At 48.2% G+C, this 17,753-nt stretch overlaps 1 protein-coding gene across 2 annotated transcripts; it reads right to left on the reverse strand.

Moving 5' to 3' along the window:
• Positions 1–46: 46 nt before the first annotated feature.
• LOC100714144 (keratin, type II cuticular Hb5) lies at positions 47–6,992 on the reverse strand. 2 transcript variants are annotated; one of them, XM_003475766.2, is made up of 9 exons: positions 6,481–6,992; positions 4,835–5,043; positions 4,264–4,324; positions 4,026–4,121; positions 3,223–3,387; positions 2,863–2,992; positions 2,243–2,459; positions 1,393–1,424; positions 47–1,006 (listed from the first exon to the last, which is right to left on the reverse strand). In XM_003475766.2, the coding sequence occupies exons 1-9, from the start codon at positions 6,898–6,900 to the stop codon at positions 813–815; spliced, it is 1,524 nt and encodes a 507-aa protein (XP_003475814.1). In that variant the 5' UTR covers positions 6,901–6,992; the 3' UTR covers positions 47–812. The 2 variants fall into 2 exon arrangements, with proteins under 2 accessions (XP_003475814.1, XP_005006514.1); XM_005006457.2 differs by having other exon boundaries at positions 2,243–2,463; positions 2,867–2,992; positions 6,481–6,990.
• Positions 6,993–17,753: the final 10,761 nt, after the last annotated feature.

A 17,753-nucleotide genomic window follows, 5' to 3' on the forward strand; every position in this document is an offset into this window, starting at 1 on the left:
TTGGTGTTGGGAAGAGAACAGAGACACTGTAGCTCACAAGACCATGTATACTTGCATTGCAGCAGCATTTATTGAAACACAGATTGGGACAACTCAGAAGACAACTCACTCACAGACATAACCAGAGGGGGACCCAGGAAATGGCCTTATGTTCTCATTTACCAGCTTTGCACTGGACAGACCCCTCCTGCATCTAGCAGAGGGACATCTGGAACAGCCGTGGAGTCTTTGAAATGTATAAAGGTGCATTGTCTCCAAAGTGTCCTATCAGGAGGCTATAGGCAAAAGGATTCTCATGAAAATGAGCCTCTCCACTGCAGATCACATGAGGAGTTTGGGCTGGAGTAGGGTCATTTAGAGGCAAGCAGGGAAGTAGAGAGACAAGCAAACACAACCAAGAATAAACTGGCAGTGTTGGCCATCTACTGGGGATGGGACACTTCTCTGATTCCCAGTTTGTGGGAGCTTTGGCTAGGTGGCTATAAACACACCTTGACTCAAGGAAAGGCAAGCTCCCACACTGTCCCAGCCATTTTGGGTGACTGATAGCATCCCAGAGAGCCTGGTGGATAACACACACTGGTCACAAGGGTCTGGAGACAAAGTTGGAGTTAAGCAAAGGGCTGGGAGTGAACCTTCTAACTGAAGTGGGGAGAACTAGGGAGCAACTCCCTAAAATGAGAAGGTGGAGGAGAGTGACCCAAGGGTCTTCCCTCTAGGAACATCTGGAAGATTCTGGAAGCAAGCACACATTTTCCATTCATGCACCACTCAGTGCCAGGGAAGACTGAAGTGAGGCAGAGGTCCCCACGCTATGCAAAGCGCACCGACCGACTGCTCCCACAGCTGAAGCTGGAGGCACGGGGCTGGCAGGGACTGCAAGAGTCTGGGGCCATCACCGTGATGCTGCCCCCAGTTGCAGAGGGGCCAGAGGTGATCTGGCGCCCTGGAGTGGTGCCAAATGTGAGGCCTCCACAGGTGACTCCACCACGGGAGCTGCTGACACCTGTAAAAGGGAAGACATGCGAGGTGAGGAGCTCGCTGGGGTCTCCCTCAATCTGTGATAGACCCTGGGTCATCACATTGCAGGAATCACCTTCTCCTCTTCCTTTAGTGGTCAGTGACAGAAGACCTGGTGCTTGAACCTCACCACATATCTAGAGGAAGTTAGCACTGGGGGACCCATTTCCATGGCCTGCAGTTTGCTGTGGCTGCCAGTAAGGGGCGCTCAACTCTTTCCTCCACTTTACTTGGTCTCCAGTGAGGGGCCCAGAGGACCAGAGGCTCTTTGTCAGTGGGGAGAACATTCCGGGATCAATGGATTAGGCCAGTGGGTTCAGCTTCATCTACCACTAAACCCAGTTTCTAAGGGAATTTCAAGCAGATACTTACAGACATTCACGGAGCCCACGCCCTCGCACAGCCTGGGGGAGAAGAAACTCCATTAGTTTTAGGGCCTGAGCTGAATTCATTGAGACAGATGGTTGCTTGGGGACAGAAAGGGTCATCCTGTTCCTGTGTGTGTAGTCAGAAAGGGTTCCCCCAAATCTGTGTTCAGTGAGCTCCTTCTTTTGTGGCTCTTCACACATGGATGCCAGCACTTCCGGTTCCCAGCAGTAGGGGATGAGATCATGGTGTCTGTGTGCTGCCTCAGGTCTGAGTGCTTACCCTACCCCAGTGCCAATGGTTTCACAGCCAGGACGATGGAACCAAGCTCTCCAGGGTGTGTGTCAGGGCCCAGTGGTGAAGTAGAGCTATTTGCCTACGGGTTGCATTGTCAGTACTGTGCCTAAGCCCATGTGGCGGGTGCAGCCCCACACAGACGCTGCATGACAAGCATTGGTTGTCGAAGTGCAGGAACTGGGTTCAGGTCCCAGCTCTTCTGCTTAGTAACTGTAGTTATGAGCAGGGCACTGAACACTAAGGCTATTTCTATATCTTTGGTTGGGGAAAAAGAACACCTACTTCATTGAATTGTGAGGATTACCAAAAAGCACATTTAGCACAGAATCAGCATTTGATGGCTTGTTACTACTTTTGAAGCTGCTAGCCTGATTAGCATTACAGGTCACACTGGGGCTCAAGATGGGTCACTCTAGAAGGATCAGGGATCCATGTTCTCCCATCCAAGTACTCACTAGATCCAGTTCTGCTTATCTGCTAGGATTGGGTACATTCAGGGCAATATGACTCTAGACTAGACCACTCCCCTCAACTTTCACAAGGTTTTCCTTAGCCTCACCTGTGCTCCTCTCCCTCCAGCAGGCGCCTGTAGGTGGCGATCTCGATGTCCAGGCCCAGCTTGGAGTTCATCACCTCCTGGTACTCCTTGAGCAGGCAGGCCATATCCTGCTTGGCCTTCTGCAGGGCTCCCTCCAGCTCAGCCAGTTTGCAGCGGGCATCGTTGAGGGTTGCTTCACCCTGCTGCTCTGCCTCGGCCACAGCAGCTTCCAGCTTGGCTCTCTATGAGGTGGATACATGAAGATAAGAGAGAGAAAGAGAGCCTAGCTCATCCAAGGAGACAGAGCTGGGATGGGGTACAGGGGTAGAGTCTTAGAGGGCATGTTTGGTCCATGCCGGGTAGTTATAAGGCTGTGGACATGAGGAAGTGAAGGGCAGGCTTTATACCATCTCTCCCTCATGGTTGTTATAGGGCTGCCAAAGAAAGGCTCCATTGCTTTTTGGAAACCAGTGTTAGGGCTCATTCCAGCTCAAGTGCTGTGTGCTGGTGGGGAGCTCTTGCCCTAGGTCTGGGTCACTGTTATTTGACTGTGCGGTCTGAGCTGAGCCTCTGCTCTCCTGTGGGCAAAGGGCCTGGTGTTACAGGCCACCCGTGCTGGGCGTTTGAGTCTTCCCTGTAACCTGCCTGGCACTTGGCATTCTCTATCTCGGCTGTCAGCCTCTGGATGATGCGGTTCAGCTCATTGATCTCCTCCTTGGTGCGACGCAGGGTCTCCCCATGGCGGATCACCGTGGCCTTCATCTCTTCACACTACAGAAAGCAGAGATGCTCATGAGACTTAGGATGGGACATCACGCTCCTTTAAACACCTTCAGTGACTTAGAGGTGCAGGTTGTATAGGGTTCAGCTCATGGAACCACTCATGGTGACTGTGGCCTGTTACATCAACCCTTTCTAATCATCGTCAGGGTAAAAGAATCTTTTCTAATAGAATCCCTCCCGTTGCCATGCCTAGGAGGCTGGTGTCCTGAGCCATTCACCTTGGTGCGGTACCAGGACTCAGCCTCGGCCCGGGTGCGGCTGGCAACATCATCATACTGAGCCTTGATCTCGGCAACAACACAGTCCATGTTCAGGTCCCGGCTGTTGTCCATCTTGACGATCACTGAGGTGTCTGAGATGTGGGCTTGAAGAACACGAATCTCCTATGGGACCAACAGCCAGTGCATTTGAGTCTGGTGTCTCACCTGAGCCATGTGCCCCACCTCTGGAGACATGTTCACTCCCTGGAGGCCACTGGCCAGGCATGGCACATGACTCCCACCCCTACTACTTTCATTCATGCACAAGTCCACTACAAAGCTACAGAGCTCTAGAGGGCCTTGGCCCTTATCTGGGGACAGCCTCTGATCTAACACGGACAAACTGAGGCCCACAGTGTGAAAAAGGCCTGATCCAAAGGCACCCACTAGGGGGGCTAAATGCCAGGCAGGGTGATCTGTTCACTAGTTAAGCCCCTCCCCATGCAGTGACCTACCCCTGGCCAAATACACACACTTTTGTACCTATCTATAGACCAAGACCCACAGAGATCACTGCAAAGATGTGCTCACTCTAGTTTTCAGAGCTGCTCATAGACACAAAAGAGACAAGCATACGTGCTTTCCATAATTCTCACACATGTGAACAGAAACGTGATGTTTAGGTGCACACAACATGCTCTGGACTGTGGGCCCTCTCATATGTGTGTGTGGTCTTTTCTCATATATCACACTGGCAACCACAGGACTCACAGACACTCTGTTCCCCTCCCACACCTTACTGGTTGGCAGGTGTCCCTCACCTCTTCATAGAGGCGCTTCAGGAAGCTTGACTCCTCCACTAGCGCCTCCACATTGGCCTCCAGGTCTGATTTGCGCAGGTAGGCACAGTCCACATCCTGAGGTGGAGCGAGGAAGAGGAGCATGCATAGGGAGGAGATGCAGGAGGGTGCTTGGTCAGCATGGTGATGGTGCCCCACCCTGGAGGTGGCACTGATGGGTCCCCTCCCTCCTTCCCTTGCAACCAGCCCTCTTACTTACCTTCTTTAGAACCACAAACTCATTTTCTGCTGTGGCTCTCAGAGCTACCTCCTCTTCGTACCTGGGCATGGAAGAGAGAAGGGCTGGAGCTGATAGTGTGGACCTTAAACTCCACCACAGTTCCTGGCCAAGTCTTCCAGGATCTAAAGGGATACCTTCTCCACCTGTCACCTTGACTTCTCCATGATCTACTTGTGTATCATTCATAGGCTAGCCCTCCTCCCAGCCAGGATTCACACCTCCCAACTGGGAGGAGATCAGGGTGTATTCCTCAGGTCTAGTACTGGCTGTATATCCTAGAGAGTGAATGCCATTGGTGGGGAAGGCACAGAATTCACTGCACACGAGAAGAGGGTAGGAAAGAGGCAGATAGGACTCTGCTGAGCTCCTTTTTTCACTCCCTTGAATACTATTTTGAAGATTCACGGGAACTTTGAGAACTATAGGGAACCTTAGAAATTTGCGGGGGGTGTAAATTTCAGAGGAAAGCTCCTGTGGGTCTCTGGCAGCCTGGTTAAAGAGTGGAAGGCAGAACTTTCCAGCCTTCCTCTGAGTTGGTCAGCACACTCACTTCTTCTTGAAGCCCTCCAAAACCTCCTGCACGTGGTTGAGCTCTGCGGCCAGCCTCCCGCCATCGGCCTCCACACACTCGGCCTCCCGCCTCAGCGTCTGCACGTAGCCCTCAAACAGCGGCTCCAGGTTGCTCTGGCAGCACTCACGGTTCTGGTAGAACTGCCATTTAGTCTCCAGCAGCTTGTTCTGCTGCTCCAGGAAGCGCACCTGTTCATGGGAGGGAGGAAAGACTTAGTGGAGAACAAGGGGAGGCATCTGGTTTTTGGATGTTAGCTGAGCAGGGCTGAGCTATGGGGTTGAGGGTTTAAGATCCAAGGGACCCCATTCCTAGGCTCCAGGGAGGCAGCTGTGAGTGTGAGAGACAGTGACCCAGGCTTAGTGCAAAGACAAAGGTCTAGTCCATGTCCCAGTTCTGCCACTTGAAGTGGGCAAATTTGATACTGGGTTTTCTAAAGTAGAGATAACGGTGATAGAGTTGTTGGGAAGACAGAGCCAGTTAATACACGCAAAGTACCCAGAACCACCCCTAACTGTCAATCAGTTCAGTTACTGAAATAACCAGCTGTCCTTCATTTACTCATTCATGCAACAAACTCGTATTGAATATTCACATAGATATGTCTACATCCAGGGCATCTTTCCATAGATTTCAGTTACCACGATACTGTGAGGGGATATTTGTCCCATGTTACAGATGGGGGGACTGAGACTGCTGAGGTATGAAACAACCAGCTCATGGTAGGTGATAAAGTAAGAATTTCATGTCCCTTGAGTCTCTGTCTACTGCCTTCACATGCCCACAATATTTCTGAACAGCTCACGTAAACAAGGCTCCAATTTACTATTGAAAAATGAAGGTAACACATACGCCATTGAGTCATACTGAGGATTAACTATGATCACTACAGAATAAGTGATAACAGGATAGTCACACTCTCAACCCCCAGATTCCTGATCCAACAAGGCTGGTCCTTTTCTCTTCCCACACCTCACTGGGAAGCAGCCTCCCGGCTGTGCAGCCAACCTCCCCGGCTACATCCCAGCCCTCCATCCATAAAGAGGCTGCCAAGCCTGGGTTGGCTAACTATTCCACCTCTTCACCTACTCCCGTCTTTGGAAAATAGTAACAGCTGTCATTTACTGAGAGCTGTTATTTGCCAGCATTTTCCATGCACAAGCGCATCAGCCCTCACCACAAGCTGGTGAGGTGAGTCCTTGCTGTCCAGAGGGACAGACTGCTCCTGGTCTCCTTGTTGAATGGCTCAGCAAGGACTTGGGGAGCAAAGTGTCCAGAGCCCACGCCACCACTTCTGCTGCTGCCTGGGCCATAATCCATAGTGCTTTTTGTTCTGTTATCTTCTACTCTCCCCACACTCAATCATCATTCCAGTTTCCTGGGGACAGCTCTGTCACTGCTGTGTATCTTGTCGGCTGAAACACAATCACCCTTTAGGGCACAGACTCAATTTCTAGGCCATGCCTGGACTTCCACAAACTTAGCTAAAGTTAAGTGATGACAGTCATCTTCCTAGCTGTACTGGTCTGCATTTCCTCCCTCTGATGTCTCAGACCTGGCAGACTGGGCCCTTCTGTAGTGATAGGCAGGGTTGAGGTCTTCTCTGGACCATTTCTGGTCTCACTGACCTTGTCGATGAAGGCAGCGAACCTGCTGTTGAGGCACTTGATCTGCTCCTTCTCCTCGTGCTTCACGCACTGCGCATTGGGGTCGATCTCCAGGTTGAGGGGTGTGAGGAGGCTCTCGTTGACCGACACGCTGGTGATGCAGGGCGGGCTGGGGCCGCACACGCCTCCAGAGCGGTAACCGAAGCTACGCCCGCAGGACCCGCTGCGGAAGCCCCCAACGGCCATGCGGGGCCCATAGGAGCTGGGGTTACAGAGGCTGCGGCTGCTGAAGCCAGTCAGCCCCCGGTAGCAGGACACCCCTCGGTAGGGGGCGGCGGTGATGCAACATCGGTTGCCGGTTCTAGGGGCCACAGCTGAGCAGGAGCTGAAGTTTCTGGTGACCCCACATCCTGAGCTGATTCTGTAGGAGCGGCAGGACATCCTTTGGGTCTGAGCGGAGTCTGAGCAGTTGTGGAGGTTGGTGTGGACTGCCAAGTGCCAGGCTTAGGGTTCTCCTGGTCTCTGATCCTCCCGGGTCCTTTTATTGGTGGGGAGAGCTGGCGTTGGCTGCATAAAAGGAGTGAAAAGGCATTTTATGTTGTTTATTGGCTTGGGGAGTTTGCCAGCAACTCCCAAGGACTCGTCTTAAAGGTGAGCTCAGCAGTGAGTTGGGCTCCGTAAAAGTATTGAAGATGTTATTAGGGACATTGTACGTTTGCACTTTTCATCTTCAAAGCTGGTTTACATACATTAAGTAATTAATTTTGCAGTCTCTCTGTGAGAGAGCTGCAACCCACACTGGGAGACAGATTTGAACTCCACAACAGTGCGGGGGTGGGTGGATTTGGGATACTAGTGGAGGCCATTGTCTCGTGGGAGAGGTTCTGGGTCCTAGGCTGGGTGAACCCTGGAAATTATTGCTTCTATCTACCTGGCTCTTTGTAGGACACAGTCTCAAGTATATCACTGTCTTGAGGTGATAGAACAATAGTATGCACAGGCATCCAGGAATCATGGACTGGAAAGTGGTTCAGAGGGTCCTTCTGCTCATGCTATTTCCAGAGACATGGAACAGATGGTCATTTGGAACTTTCTGGGGTTCAGCCCAGAGGGCTTTGTTTCACTTGTCATCGAGCAAAAGTACAAACCACTCACTTTTCAGTGGTTACAGTAATGAGCACTTGTGGGTAGTGGGGGAGACTTCCGTTCAGCCGCTTTCTTTCATGTGAGCAAAATGATGGAGAATGCCCTTTTAAGCTTGCTCTAGACACCTTCCCTTTGTTCTTTAGGAAGAAACAGGTCCTGTGAGTCTTTCCTTCTTTCAAGACCCTGGTGGAGGAGGAGTTACTGTAGTTTGCCTCGCCAACCCAGAACTGTCACCTAAGACGAATTCCTGGAGACTGCTCTGCCCAAGGTGGGAGTGGGACGTGGCCCTGTCTAGCTGAGAAAGCTCTGATACCTGGTATCTGGCTCCTGGGGACTCTAGGTTCCTTGGCCTTCTAGTGTCTCTGATTCCTTGTGTGTTTTGGGTCCTTGTGAAGGTAATAAAGCTATTCTTTTCATGTTTATTCAGCACGGACCATGAGGATGTGGTCTCTTCCCCCTGACCTCACTGTTGTTCCTGTTGAAAGCATCCCTATTGCCCTGACACCAGCAGAGAGTGGGCCTGTTCGTGGCTGCCCGTGGCCTCCATCTCTCCTGCACATTACAACTCCTTTACCCTTTCACGTGTTCCTTTAATGTTTTCTTAGCCTGATTTCACACACATAAAAATTTTAGGTGGAGTCTGGGGGGATGGAGAGTGAACACCGTATTGGGGGAGCACAGGAGACTACTACTAGGCCCCACCCGGGATGGTGACTCTGCTCCTGAGGTGTGTTCTAGGGCTTTGGACAGTGAATTTGCAGACTGACTGCTGGATAGGTTGAAGCTGGTGTGCTGAGGGCCAGATTCAGGAGGCACACATGGCAAAGCATGGGAGACAGTGGAACGTTAAACTCCCCTTGTGTCCAGAAGCCATGCACCCTTGCAATTTGGTGACAATGATTGAGCTAGAACCATTTCTCTCTTTGTGGGCAGTAGGGAGTGATATTTTGTTCCAGTGGGAGACTCTGTCCCAGCAAGGGTCTGGGTTTGCTGCTTCCCCTTGCCACACACACACACACCCACACCCACCCCCCCCCACCCCTCCTCCACTTGGATTGGGGTCTGGGAAACAGGGTAGGCATTCATGAGACACAAGGACAGCCCTACTGTTTTCAGGTACTGGAGTGGGGCCAAAAGCCTGGAACAAGGGTGCATCTGGCTGTGCCAGTGTGTGGGGAGTGAGGAAACACTGGCCGTGTATTCGGTGTGCTCTTGCTGCATCTCGTGTGCTAAGCCGAGGGATGGTTGAGTGCTCAGGTTGGCCACCGAGTCTGGGTTCAGGAAAAGAAAAGAAGGAGTCTGACTGTTTCTGGCTTGTCCCAAGGGTCCCAGAGTGGGTGAGAACCTCACAGCCAGGTCAGTCTGGGACAGCTCTCCTAGAGACACCTGGGCTTTGCTGTGTGGTTCTACTCTAGGGAGGCACAGAGACTCATATTCCCTGCCTAGTTCTGCCCATTGTCCGACTGATGGGGGGGTGGTGAGACCTAGGTCCTTGCCCTGAGGGTCAGGCTCTTCTGGAGGCTGGATGGAAGCTCCTTTCACTGGCCTCATCCTCACTCACTGCCCATCTGCACCCTGTTGATTTCCTGCACTGAACCTCTCTCTTCACCTCTAAGCCATCTCTCTAGTCATACCTTTGTCTGAAATGTTCCAGAAAAATCCCTTGTGAACTAGTCTGCCAGAGGTTGTGATTTCTCCTCCTTAGTGTTTCATGAAGCATCCTCTCTGGGTCTTCTCCAGAAACTCCCAATGATCTTCCCTGTCCAGGAGGGACAGGAGGGCATGAATTCCCAACCTGTTTCCAAGACCCCATTCCAAGCAGAGGAGGGATGTGTGTGTGTGCGCGCGCGCGTGTGTGTGTGTGTGTGTGTGCATGCGTGCACACACCTGCATTTTGGGACAAAGAAAAGCAGCAAACACAGACCCTTGCTGGCACTGTCTTAGGTGCTGTCACCCATCACCCTCTGGTCCAGTTCCCTGCTGGTCCCACAACCTTGGAGACACCACCCCCTGTGAGAATATCTACTTAGGAATCCATGCCTTTCTCACAACTCAAGATGCTCCCAAGAGGCCATTTCCAGGTGGTCTCCAACAGCTAATTGGGAGGGTTTCCCTGTTCAACCTGCAGTTCCTGCGAGTCTGAGACTCCCTCTGAGTCTGCTCCACTCCGCACAGCACACACGCTGGGTCTCTTTGGCTGCACCACTCGCATCTCAGCCCACTCAGGACTCATCCAGCCTCCTCTTGCATTTGGCTCATGCTGGAGTGCCTTGGGTTAATTGCTCTTCCTGTAAGAGGGTCACTGCCTCCTTCTCTTCTGCTCTTTCTCCTGTGCTAATCAGTGCCCTTGCTTCCAGGAAGACTTCCTGGATGTGCCAGCAGGTAAGAGAACCCTGAGGCCTCCCCTAACTTTGCGTGTCCTTAGAGCTGGCTATGGACCTTCCCAGCTTTGCATTTGTATCTTCCTTGGCTTTTACAAGCTCTCCTGACTGGAGGGCTGTCCTGAGTCAACCCTGATGGTTGACAAGCCCTGATGAGGTCCCAAGCAGGACCTCATTGCCTACCCACATAGAATCAGCTATATGGAATTGGGCACAGCTCTTCCATTCTCCTGGCCACACTTTCATTATGCACCCAGTCCTGTACCACCTGCCTCTGCTCTTAATGGGTTTTCTGAGCCCTGTGACCATTCCTTTGGTTTTTATAGGCTGGGGAATGACTCAGAGTCCCTGTGTGGGAGGAATGAAGGTTGAAAAACAAGGAGCAGCAGGATGAACAACTGTCTCGTCCCCAGAGTGCCCACACTGCTCCTGGCCTGCCTCTCCTTTCTTCTCACAGTTTCCGTACCCAGATCTCCAGGAAGCTGCACTGTGCTCCTGAACTCTGCCCGCCTGGCTTCCTGCGGGCACTTTCCCTGTTGGCTTTGCTGTCCCTGCAGCTGGTCTGAGTCCGAGCAGACATTCAGTCAACACGGAATTTCTCATTTCAGAATTGGACTGCATTCATAGTTTTGAAAATGTTCATCTCAGTGCTGTGGGGAAAAAGGAACACTTTTCCACTCTTTGTGGGAGTGTAGACTGGTGCAACCACTGTGGAAATCAGTATGTGGGAATCAAAAAACTAGGACTGGAAGTCCCATTCAATTCAGCTATTCCCCTCCTGGGTATTTTCCTAAAAAAATTGAAAATTTCATGTCACAGCAATATATGTACACCCATGTTTATAGCAGCACAGTTTGTAATAGCTAAATCTTGGAAACAACCAAAATGTCCATCAGCCACAGGGTGGATGAAAAAGATGTGGTATTTTTCTACAATGGAATATTACTCAGCTATAAAAAAGATGATCTTGAGGCTTTTATAGGAAAATGGAGGCAACTTGAAACTATCTTCATAAGTGAAATAAATCAGACTCACACTTGTAAATATTGTATTGTCTCTCTAAATTATAATAAAAAACTGAAAAAGTAATAAGATCCAAAATGTACAATAGATACTGTAATAATGGAAGGGAAAGGAAATGCTCAAAAAGAAAGAACAGCATGTAGGTATACACATATAACTGTATAAATGTTTAAGTATGCAAGATAGATGACCATACTACTAATTCTCTGTTAGTTCATCAGAAAAATAGTTTGTGCTGTCATTGCTTATTTGTTCATATTTTATGCTTTGATTTTATAACTTAAGCAACCATTTCTAAGACAAAAATGTATAATATATTAACTAGTGTTGATTTCTATTTTTTGAAATTCTGTATTATTTCTACTCTTTTTTCTGTTTTTGCTTTTTAAAAATAAAACAATTTTTTAAAAAGAAAATAATTATCTTGTCTTTTTAGCAGTAGAACCATTTCCCTTAGGAGCAAAGCAACTACACAAAGCCATAAAATTGTCCCTGAGTATCTATGGGGGATTGGTTTTAGCACCACCAGGATACCAAAACCCAAAGATGTTCAAGTCCCTTGTATACAATGGTGTACAGTATTGCACATAGTTTACATACCTGGTGCAATATAAGTGCTGGGTAGTAACCGTTATACTGTTTTGTTTAGAGGATCACAATAAGGAAAAGAAGTCTGTAATGTTCAGTAAGACACAATTTTTCCCCGTCTGCCTTTGGTTGAATCTATGGGCATGAAATCGTGGTACTGATGAGGACGGTCTATTTGCTTCTGTAAGTGGCTATAGATGCGGGAGATTGTTACACTAGTCTCTTTGTTTGCTGCTTGCCCCTACACTGCATTCCCTGCACAGGAAAGTGAGCTGGTAACATATTAAGTTGGGCTGCTCCAATGCCCCAGAGACCTCATCTGGAGTTTCAGTGTTGGCCTGTGATGCCTAGTTTTGCTTTGCCCTGTTGCTAACTCTCTCACTTGGTTTCTTTCCTCAGATCTCCTGCCTTCAGCAACCTTGCTATTCCCTGATCACATCAGACACACTCCTGCCTCAGGGCCTTTACACAGGCTATCCCTTCTGCCGTGTTCTCCCCTCTCATCCGTGTGACTTATGCTCTTGCCTCCTGTGGGTCTGTGTTCAATAACATTTCTCTGACCCTTCTTGTGAATTAGCAACCTGCCTTCCTACCCCAGGACATTTTCCATCTGGCTTATTGTGCTGTGATCTATTTCTTTATTCCTTGGTACTTAAGCCTTTCTAGCACACTCTAGAATTTACTTATTTATTCTACTTAGCTATGATCTTCTGTCTCTCCTCTCACTCTCAAATAAACTTCACTTTACCTATTTTGTTAATGGACGAGTCTTAACTACTACAATAGCATTGGGAATAAGGTAGGTACTCAGTAAATATTTGCTGACTGGTTGAATGTATGCATGTCCAAATGAATGGGTATCTCAGAGTCTACAGGTATCGGAGGTTTGGCAGAAAATGCCATGCTGTGGGAAGCCGTGGTCCTTGAGCCCAAGGAGCACATCTTGTTTGGAAATCACAGGAATTAGTGCCTCCTCCTTCCTATGGTTCTTTCTTGCTTCAAGACTGTGGTTTTCTGAGCACCTTTGGAAATAAAGACTGATAGAAATATGGAATGATGAGAACAAAACTGCATTAAGTTGTGATAGATTGATTTCTTTAGAAATTTCATTTTTATTAGTACATGTTTGTGATGCACGATTGCATTATTGTGGGTAGTTGCTGTACATACACATATATATGCATATGTGACAAATCTTTGTTGTAATGTTTGCATCCTAAATACAATTTCAGTGGATAAAAAAGTTGAAGATACCAACCTGTCTTCTCCCCTCCGCAAATCACAATGTCCTGCTCTGCTTTTAGCTTACTTTGTAAACGTCCTGCATCTTCTTTCCTGCAGTTAGTGGCCAGAAGAGGGCAGCAAAGCTCCATGATGGCTCTGGCAAAAGCTGCTCAGTGGCAGAGGCCAGAGGGACTGGGAGCAGTCTATCAACTCTTGTTCCCACATGTGGATGGTGCTGGGTTGGGGCAGCTAGGCTGCTGCTGGCAGCCTTCACCTCCTACTAATAAAAATGGGAACACCACTACAGCCACCTTCAAATCAAGAGCAAGCATTTATTGTGCACCGACTACAGGCTGCAGGCAAGAACTCTTAAGTAGTTACAAGTTGCATGTCTTTGCCACATAGACTCTCTGAAGTAGGAGACATTTTCACATTTTACAAAAGAGGCAAGAGGGTTGTTGAGATTAATGACAAGCAGAAAAGCATGGCAGTGATGGGCGTGGGCACAAGGTCAGAGGTTTCTTCCTTCCACCACTTTTTAAACTTCCTAGGCCTTAGTTTTGTCATATGTGAACTATATGTAATGGAGAATGCTTCTCCCTTGTGATGGTGCACTTGAACCAACTACACTACAAGTAATTATTAATTTGGCTTTATTTAGGTTCATTATTATTTATTTTCAATTTATTCTCATTTTCTGATTTTTGTTTCTCTATTGCTCCTTTTGCACCTTCTTGGATTACTTGAATATTTAAAAAGCATTCCCTTTAACTTATCTATTGATTTTGAGTATATGCTATTGTTTTTTAGTGGCTACTCCAGACATTGAATGTGCAAGATCTCATCTTTCAGGGCCTATGTAGAGCTAATATTTTATCATGTACATTACTTTCTTCCCTGTGTTACAGAGATCAGACATAATACATCTGCATACCTCAAAACCCCATTCAATCAAATGATTTTTTGTTTTCAATAGTCATATATTTTAAAGAATATAAGAAGCAAAATAGTTTTTCCTATTTATCCAGGTATTTATGGTTTCTACTGCCCTCCCTTTATCCCTGGGGTTCCACGCTCCTCTCTGGTATCCTTTCTCTTCCCTTTCAAATATCTCAGACCTTTCCAAGAAGGTCTGCAGGTGACATATTCTCCTAGTTTTCTTTCATCAAGAATATCTTTGTTTCGTTTTGTCTTTGCTTCTGAAGGACGTTTTTGCTGATGATAGAATTCTGTATTTATAGGGCTGCAGCCTGTCTCGGGATTACAACTCTTATCTAGCATGCATGCATGAGGCCCTGGCTCCTCATGTCAGAGACAGCAGTCTCTTCTGGAGTTTTATTATCATTGGTGTTGTGCAGCCCTATACTCAGATTTACCTTTAAGACAAAGCTATGAGAGAAAACAGAAGGATATGGAAACAGAAGGAAACACCTGCCATGTTTTCTGGCCTACTAGGGCCCTTTTCCCTGGTTCTTTTTGGAGGAAAGGTGGGTTTTTCATGAGAGCTTTAACTGCTCATGCTGATGCTTCACAAGCCCACAGTTGGGGGCTTACCCTCAGCTCAAGGCAGCAGAGTAAAGAGGAAACAAAGGTCCGAGTCGCTTTCCCGAGCCTTGTCTTCTCATTACTGACTTGCCTGCATTTGGTTACTTTTCAGGATCTTCAAAGAGTTGTTCTGAATTTTTTTTTTTTTTTGTATCGGGAATCAAACTCAGGACCTTGCATTTCCAGGCAGGTTCTGTGCTGCTGAGCTATATCCTCTCACTTGAATTTTATCTACAGCTTTTAGTTCTAATTAGTGGGAGACAGGAACTGTGATATGCTCACTTTATGAAGTTAACGTGTGTTTGCGCGTACACGAGCGTGTGTTGTGTGTGCAGATGTGCACATTCACTAAAGATTGAACTCAGGGCTTCACATATGCAGGTAATATGCTGACCACTGAACTCTACTCCTAATCCCTTGACTTCATTTTAGCCGGACATTCTGGCTGCTTTTTTGAGGGCTAACTGAAGGGGGATGAGAGGGAAAGCAGAGGCCAGTTAGGAGGCTACTACATTCAATCAAGATTGATAGCAGTTTGGGCCCTTGGCAAAAGGGGGCGATGAGACATGGTTGGATTCTGAATATTATTTGAAGGCTGAGGTGACCAGGTTTACTGATGGATTAAATATGGGGGTATAAGAGAAAAGGAGGGGTTAGAGGGTGCTCCATGGCCTTTTGGCTTAAGCAGCTTAGTGGAGCTGCCATCAGTGTGGGAGGAGCAGCCTGGAGAGGGAAGGAGGAAGACGAAGAGCTTGTTTCCACCTGTTTAGTTTGCAGTGCCCACAATGAGCAGATTGTGTATACTGGCCTGCAGCTAAAGTGCTGTCTGGGCTGGGGATATAAGTGTGTGGATGGCATTTCGGGCCGTGGGACTGACCATGTGATCACCCCTGGGGTGGAGGGTGGAGAGGTAAGAGAAACAGCCTAATGGTTGGAGTCCGGGGCTCAGTGCAGATATTTACTATCTGTCTCCAGAGCTGGAAGAAAGTCCATGCAAACTGGAGGTGTCAGTCTACATCCAGTTGGGAGGAGCATAGCACCAGACAGTGACTTGAACAGGGAATGCTTAATGCAGTAATATTAGGGGTTGACACGTAATATAGTAATATGAGGGACTTGTTAGTGAGAAGAACACTCTAAGGAATATGGCAACAGCAGGCATAAGGACCGGCTACTCCTCCAGCATAGTGCTATGCTGGAGGACCTGAGAGTCAAGCCGGGAGCCATATCTCATGCGAAGGAGCACAGCCCCTCCCATCAGATGCCAGAGCAGCAGAACTTGCTGGAAATCATCTGCCCAGAGTCACTAAAAATCAACCTTGCTGGGTGTGGGGGGAGGATTTTCACAAAGAAGTATCTGGAAGTACTTGATTTGGAAATTGCCAAGAAGGATGCTGGCTGTGGCCAGATGGTACTCAGGCCCTCTGTGATTTGGGAATCTGGTGCTGGAGAGACCAAAAGGGGCTTACTGAGGGACCCTCTCACTGATTGCTGTTAAAAACTCTAGATAAAATTCAAGGGCATCTACCTGAAGTTCTTTTTTTTTTTTTTTAGATTTTATTTAAGGAGAAAAAGAAAAAAAACAGAAATAGGGTACAAGTTATACAGAATTTCAGAAAAAATAAACAGTAGGAAATCACTAGTTAACAGATTACATATTGTTATCTTAGAAATAGTTTTTCAAGTTACAAAATTAAAGCATATAAAGTGGACTTTCAAACAGTGAGACTGTAAACAGTTCTGTTCAATGATCCAACAAAACTCAGTAATATGGTTATCTACTTATACACTTAAATATATATGCAGTTATATCCTTTAGAGCACTTTCTTTTCCTTTCTTTTGTACAATGACAATTACACATTTTGGGTTTTATTACTCCCACAGTACCTGAAGATTTTGAAAATCAGGCAGATCAGTGTCTCTCTGATGCCTGTTGATAAAGCTTACCATTGGACCAGATGGCAAAACAAGCAATTTTAGGGGATCAGATCCATTTTCACAGAGGAGGCAGCTGAGGGTGAACCTGCAACTCAGGCAATGAACTTATTGCTGGCACGGGGTAGATGCAGGTCTGGCTGAGAGAGGGGGAGGCATTGAGGCCACATGGCACAGCCTTGATGGTGCTGCCCTGGAGAGGACTGTGTGGCCTCGCATGTGGGAATGAATTAGGAAGTCAGGAGCTCCCAGAAAGCAGGAGGGCTGATGGCAGCTGCACCCAGGACCATGTTTGCATGCTTAGAGCTATACACAGAGCATCTCCTTCTCCTCAGGGTGCTGCCTGCAGTCAGGACAAGGCAGAAGACACAAGAATGAAAGATGGTTTCCTGTTCTCTGAGAAGCCAGTCCTGGGGAGGCTGCAGCACAGGAGACGACTGTGTGCCCTCATGGACCTGTGTCCACATGGCTGATTCTGACCTGGCTTGGCAGATCCCCAGTTGGAATATCTTGCCCTGTTGAATGGTCATACTCAATTCTAGGAGCTTTCTATAACCTCTTGGTTTTGAACATGTTATGGCCTCTACTTGAGACACCTCTTCCTGCTTAGTATGGCTGGCTCATCATTTTTCACATCTCTGCTAAGACAGCACATCATTCACGAAGCTTCTTTTAATGATGCCCTGAGTCTGCATGGGGCCTCTCTGTGCACTGAGACATGGGTTTGACTCTTAACAGTGTATTTTATGCATCAAGCCCTAATTGCTGTATATCTGTCTGCCAATCAGACTGGACTGGGAGCTCTTTGAGGGCAAGCGTTGAGTCATGTTCCCAACTATTTTCCCAGCCTCACAGCTAACAGATAGCACTTACTGTGTATTCGCTGAGTAAATGAATAAGAGATAACAGGCTGGAAGAGGGGTTATAGATGGGGTGGCAGAGGTGCAAGTGTGTGGGCAGATCATATAAGGCTTGAATGCCATGTTAAAGAGTTTGGGCTACATTTGGAAGGCAACGGGGAGTCAGTGAGGGCCATAAGCAGAGGAAGCCGTGATTAATTCGCCTTGTGAGAAAGAGCTCTCTGGCAGTGCTGGGACAAATGAGTTGGGTGGGGAAAGAAAGTTCAGGATGTCTCTCTAGTATGGCTCAGAGCCAGGCATGGGGTGGGACTTGGGAATAGGTGACAGGGTCCACGCTGGCCAGAAGGGGGCACTCTGAGGTGTAAGGTGATGCCTGGAGAACAGGAGGTCCTTCCATCCCTGCTTTCAGAGCCTTCGCTCCTGTCTCCCTGCCTTGCAGAATCTTGAGCCCTTAATGGAAGGGCCCCTGGCCTGTTTCCTCAGTGCCTTCCCCAGCCCCAGACACCAGTCTCTGCTCTCCGTTGGCAAGACTTCAGTAGGGTGAGACAGTGGCCTCCCCATCCCCGGGGCATTTGGAACGACAGGCTACGG

This window comes from Cavia porcellus, unplaced genomic scaffold (genome assembly GCF_034190915.1).
Source record: "Cavia porcellus strain 051 isolate PalLab524CR breed Dunkin Hartley unplaced genomic scaffold, mCavPor4.1 scaffold_8, whole genome shotgun sequence".
NCBI lineage: Eukaryota > Metazoa > Chordata > Mammalia > Rodentia > Caviidae > Cavia > Cavia porcellus.

What these genes read in the sequence shown, in the direction of transcription:
- LOC100714144 (XM_003475766.2), bottom strand. Translation starts at nt 6,900, where the DNA reads ATGTCCTGCCGCTCCTACAGAATCAGCTCAGGATGTGGGGTCACCAGA. An exon ending in TCGCTGCCTTCATCGACAAG is followed by an intron (nt 5,044 to 6,480) that starts GTCAGTGAGACC and finishes TCCCATGAACAG; the next exon opens with GTGCGCTTCCTGGAGCAGCA. An exon ending in AGTTTGTGGTTCTAAAGAAG is followed by an intron (nt 4,122 to 4,263) that starts GTAAGTAAGAGG and finishes GCTCCACCTCAG; the next exon opens with GATGTGGACTGTGCCTACCT.